Below are 6,000 nucleotides of genomic sequence, written 5' to 3'. Positions count from 1 at the left end.
AGTTTTGTTACTTTCCTAATATATAACTAGTTGGAAAAGAGTAGCAGAAAACAGTGATAAAATTCTGAGAATAACAAAATGATTAATAGTTCATTGTTATTTGATATATGAGGACAGATTAAAATAACTCAACATGAATAACTCTATCTTCCATTATAAATACTAGTTGACATCTATTGCCCTCCTGAGTTTACATTTGTTTTTCTGAGTGATTTTGACTTCTTGTTCTCCTTCCTACTCACACTGCCAATCACCTACCTGGATCATTGATGATTTTATCATCCACAATGCTTATTGTAGGCCTGGAAGGGAGTCTAGATGAGGTTGAACAGTATTGGACCTACTACACAAGCTTGTTTTGCCCCAGGCATAATGATATAGAGTCAGTCAAGGGCACTCTTGAGTAGGACTCAACTGATCACATAGAATCTTGAAGGACCAATTTTCTGCTTGAAATATTTCAGAAGCTATTACATTTTCCTGAATATTTTTCAAAGTTATTTTCATTAAAGAATATGTAAAGCACTTGAAAAGAATAGAGTCCCTAATGGTTACAGGAACAAGGGGTTAACTAAAATATTTTTTGATGGAGAAGAATTTTAAGAACCAAGACACTTGAAATTGAGTTTCATGAAAACAGTTTCTCTAATTCAAGCCAGAATTTCCAGCTTTATAGAGATGAAGAGGACCATCCCTTCCATTGAATTTGCATAGTATGTCCATTGAAGCTTAACTTTCAGCTGTCTTGGCCATTTGGAGGGAACTTTTTATGCAATATGTGAGCTAAGAACATTCCACTATTTCCTCTATCTGTCATTTATTTTAAGTTTGCCTTGCCCTGCAGACTGTAAGCTTCTTGTGGGTAGGGAGCACATCTACCAACTCTATTGTACTTTTCTGAACACTTAATGCTGTGCACTGGTGCCCAGTAAGCACTCCATAAATACAATTGACTGATTAATTGATCTGTTTTTAAACAATGGTCCAGCTAGCATTCTGCTCCAGGAATGGCTGCTTTGATTCACACCACATTGAGTTGCCTCTCCTGCATAATAATATATTTGGTGAGATGTCTCTGTTCAGATTGTGGATATCACTAGAATGTTATACTTTTGTTTGGCAGGCAGAAGATAGTGTTGGTCATATTTGGTGCATTCTCTCAGCAAAAGTAGATCACTTACTGTCACATTTCAATCTTACGAGACTCAGTGAAATTCTTCTATATTTCTAGTAACAAAATCACCCATTATAATTAGTGTATCTGATATTGGCACTCTTCTGATGTATTTGTCTAAATATTTGTAGGTAAATTATTTTTCATCATTGCCATTCGTCATAGTTGGGGTATATGTCCTTTTGATGGTAACAGAGCTGTTCTATTTCAAGGCAAGTGAAGGTGTTAACAGACAGTGACATATCTCTGGGCAGATTTGTAAACCTTAATAGTTTTGATTGTCTAATTGTAAATGCAAACTCTGAAGAGGAACAACATCTCCAAAAGAAGATGTACACGGCATTTAATAGTCTGGACTTATTTAGTGCTATAATACTGACTCCATACTTAGCCAATTCTCCTATTGTTTGAGTTATTCTTCTTGTAGACCAGTGAATGTTTTCCATGACACAATCATTGTTTTCTTAGTATAAGTCTTTGCTGCTATTTGTTTTCTTACTGCAAGTGTATAGCTCACCAATTATGGGCTACTGATGAGTCCACTTTGGTTGGGGTGAGGCAAGTAAATTTTAGGGATAACTTTTCTTTGTTCTGTTCCCATTTGTGGTGAGTAGTACATTCCTAAATTATGATGCTTAGACCACTAAAATATTTCTCAATAGCACTATTCCCTTCTGAATGACCTGATGACCATATGATGTTTTGAGGTTAAGGACTAAGATATCCCATTATAAGCCCCAGTATGACTTATACTATAATTCTAAATGACACATTTGGAGCTTTTGTTGCTCAAACTGGAAGTATCTTATAGTAAAATTTTGAATGGAACAGCTCACAACTGTATGATGAACTAATAAATCAGTTCTGGGGCTATCCATTCGTGGTATTATTAAATGATATATCCCTGAAAGACAGCTCCTTCGAGGAGGAATTTCCTTGGCCAAATCACACCGTTAATAGACAGGCCTGAAGCCCAGGTTGACCTTGTGACAGATGGTCTGTTCAGGACCCTGGACCAATATGGATTTCTACATCAAGCCAATGGGCCCTGCCTCTATAACTGGTCAAGGAACAGAGACAGAGAGCAGATTGTGGGGTGCAGCATTATAGAGGGATTAAATAAAATTGAATCAGTATGAAAGGCTTAGATAAGATTGGATCAGTACTAATAGGAATAGCCTGGTTGTCAGCATTGGGTTTGCAGGTGGTTTTTGCTGAGGAATTATGTGAAAGGTGTTAGTAATCAACGACAAAAGGATTAAACCACACTTACCATTCTGTTCAAAACCCTGTAAAATGAAGCAGAAATTAGGGAGTTCTGGAGTATGGCAACTGGGGAGTAGAATGAGGCAGAGACATTGAGCAAACTACTACAAAGAGTGTAATCATTGATGATTATTTATTGAGCAGTTACTGTGTGCAGAGCATGTCTCTTCAAGAATGATAATGGTAATAATAATAAATGAAATATCTGTTAATGTTTTACCCTGTGACAAGCACTATGCTAAGTATTAGGGTAGATACATTACAATCATATCAATGCAGGGTTTAGTAGAGCAAGACTGCTGTTGAGTGGAAACAATAAGCAACTGAAGAAACAATAACAAAGCCAGCCTGTCCTTCTCTTCTAGGCCCAGTTTGGAAACTGCTAATAAAGACTAGACTAAATCTTAGGAGTTTAGGATGGTCAAAAGGAAAGGGAAGCTGGCCAATGCACAAAATGTATCCCCAACCAAATCCAAGTCACTTATAATAGAGACTACTCATATTCCACCTCTGCAGTTTCTCATTTTGCCTGTCAAATGGGAGTTAAATGCAATTAGAAATAGATTGTTGATTGGGCATCAAATGAAGTAGATAGTGCACGATTAAACCCTGCACTGATATGATTATACTGTATCTACCCCAATACTTAGCATAGTACTGGGAAAACGGCAAAAGCTTAACAGATACTTTAGTATTATCACCATTATCATTCTTGAAGAGCTGTGCTGTGCACATGATAAATTATCATCGATGGATGCTTGTTTTATAGCCATTTGCTCATTGTCTGTACCTCATTCTGCTCCCCCAGTTGCCATATTCCATAACTCCCCAATTTTTGTTTTATTTTAATAGAGACTACACATAGGCAACCTTTGCAGTCTCCCATTCTGACTGCCAAATGGGAGTTAAATGTAATTAGAAATATGTTTTAATTGGGAGTCAAATGAAGTAGATAGTTGGGCCAAAGGGGTGTTCAGAAATGGACAACATGCATTGTACAAAGCTTAGTTCCTTTTCAGTTGTCACCAAGAAACCTTCACAATTTCATTAAAATCCTCTCTTTCTTCTCCATCCAAACTGCTTCTGCATTCATCAAGAGTCTATTCTTGTTTACTGCATCACCCTCCTTGCAGACTTCGCTGACTTCTGACTCTCCTCACTGCAGGACATACTTCACCTATGGTCTGAATCATTTTTGTACAGAACTGTCAGTCCATGTTCCCCCACTCCTCAAGAACCTCCAGTCCTTGCCCATTTACCTCTGCTTTAAACAGAAACTCCTTACCATCGACTTTAAAACACTTAATCACCTTGTTCCCTCCTACAGCCCTGATTCCTTAGTACAACCAAGCCCACATAATTCACTCCTCAAATCCAACCTACTCACTGTACCTCGATCTCATACGCCTCGCTGTGGACCTCTTGCCCACATCCTGCCTCTGAACTGGAACACCCTACCTCTTCATATTGGACACACAATCACTCTCCCCACCTTCGAAGAGTTATTGAAGGCACATCTCCTCCAAGAGGCCTTTCCCGACTAGGCCCTCATTTCCTCTTCCACCACTCCCTTCTACGTCTCCCTTGCATTTATATTTGCATCCTTTATTCATTGTTCATTTAGCCAATTATTTCATTTATGAATACACAAGCTATTTGTTGTCCAATGTTACATGGAGTAACAGGGTTGATTAACAGTGGGCACTGTGATTCCAAGTGTGAACTGAAAATAATGCAGACTGGTGAATGAAGAGAGACATGTATTAAGATGTGAAACTGCTAAAAACCTCTGGTCACAGTTGACTGTAAACTTTGTGACTGGCAATGTTTTATTATCCAGTTTGACTTGTTCCTTAGATCCAGCAGATTAAATCTTAAAGGGTATCTTTCTCACCCTGCTATTATACCTGAGAATGCTGCTGGAAGTTAAAGCCTAAATATCACTTCTGGATCAATTTGTTTTTTAAACTAGGAAATATATCTCTTTAATAAGAAATAAATCTGAGTTTAAAATGTTTCATCTGCTAATAACTGAATTCAATTAGATGGAACTACTCATTAAAATAGGACCTTATGACTTTTAGATGGACACATTGTCTCTGACCTTTACTTGCTTTCTTGACCAGGGATGTCTTAGTATTTTTGACATAAAATGGAGCTTTTGCGATGCTAACCTCTTTTCTTGTTTCAGAAACCTTTGAAACGCTCATCAGACAGGCGGAGAATTATACAAGCATGCTCTTTTGCAACACCTATAGGGACATGGCTTTTGAGGCTGTGGCACCAGTTCAGGAGTTCTTCACGGATGTGGGGCTTTTTGTTTTTGGCACAGACATTAGTACTGAAGAGTTTGTACACAGATTCTTTGACACACTCTTTCCACTGGTCTACAATCATCTCATTCATCCTGGCTCAACAGACATTACGCTGGAATATTCAGAATGTATTCACATGGCAAGGCGGGAGATAAAACCTTTTGGCAACATTCCCCAGCTGGTCGTGGGGCAAATGGGGAGTTCCCTGTTACCCAGCCGCACTTTCTTGCAAGCCCTCAATTTAGGTATTGAAATCATCAATACCACAGATCACCTGCAGTTGTCGAAAGAGTGCAGCAAAGCCTTACTTAGGATGCAGTACTGTCCTCATTGTCAAGCACTGACTTTAAGTAAACCGTGCATGGGATACTGCCTTAATGTTGTGAGGGGATGTCTGGCCAACGTGGCTGAAGTTGACCCCCATTGGCAGAGATACATTCAGTCCCTAGAAGAGCTATCTGATGCAATGCATGGAATGTATGACATAGAGCATGTGCTTCTCAACTTCCACTTATTTGTTAATGATGCTATTACCCAGGCTCATATCAATGGACAAAAAATATCAGAACAGGTAAGGAATCATTTTTATCAATGATTTAATTTACTAAGGTCAAGTTATCCCGCAGCAGACTTGAAAGCCTTTAGGCTGGACTCTTCTATCCAACCCAGTCTATACCTTCAGTGTGGCCTAGTAGACAGAAGAGGGGCTGGGAGTTAGGGGACCTGGGTTCTAGTCCTGGTTCTGTCATTTGCCTGCTGTGAGACCTTGAGCAAGTCCCTTAACTTCTCTGTGCTTCAGTTAAGTGGGGATTAATAACCGTTCTCCCTCCACCTTTGACTGAGTCCTTTGTGCCACATGAACTATATGTGATCTACGTATACTGTATCTACTTTAGCATTTAGTACAGTGCTTAGCATACAGTAAGCACTTAAATACCACAGTTGTTATTATTTACCTAGTCCCTGGCATAAATCCCCATTTGGGCTTTTCGTACTAAGGACTTGTGTTTACTATCCATACTTAATCTGTGAGGGTTTGTGTAAATCTGCTCTACTCAGAGCACTGGACTTAGTTATTGAACTGGGAAGAAATGTACATTTTGGTTTTTTTTTAAAAAAAAACCTTAAAATTTTCAAATTGTAAATTACCTAGATAGGGTAACAGCTAATTATTTTAAGAAATAACCCATTAAAGATTAATGGGTTTCCCAAAGATTCCCTCATTAGGTCTCTTGGAAATTAGTA

The 6,000-nt window shown here is 38.5% G+C and overlaps 1 protein-coding gene across 2 annotated transcripts in view; it reads left to right on the top strand.

Moving 5' to 3' along the window:
* The first annotated feature begins 4,637 nt into the window (after positions 1-4,637).
* Positions 4,638-6,000, top strand: part of LOC100081187 (glypican-5) — a 700,670-nt gene continuing 699,307 nt past the window's right edge. For both annotated transcript variants that reach the window (XM_029072823.2, XM_039913365.1), the window contains exon 1: positions 4,638-5,326. In XM_029072823.2, coding sequence (XP_028928656.2) covers positions 4,676-5,326 — 651 coding nt within the window. In that variant the 5' untranslated portion in view covers positions 4,638-4,675. The remainder of the gene's footprint in view (positions 5,327-6,000) is intronic.

This window comes from Ornithorhynchus anatinus, chromosome 10 (assembly GCF_004115215.2).
Source record: "Ornithorhynchus anatinus isolate Pmale09 chromosome 10, mOrnAna1.pri.v4, whole genome shotgun sequence".
NCBI lineage: Eukaryota > Metazoa > Chordata > Mammalia > Monotremata > Ornithorhynchidae > Ornithorhynchus > Ornithorhynchus anatinus.
Note: the sequence above shows the minus strand (reverse complement) of the source record. Positions and strands in the feature narration are given on the sequence as shown.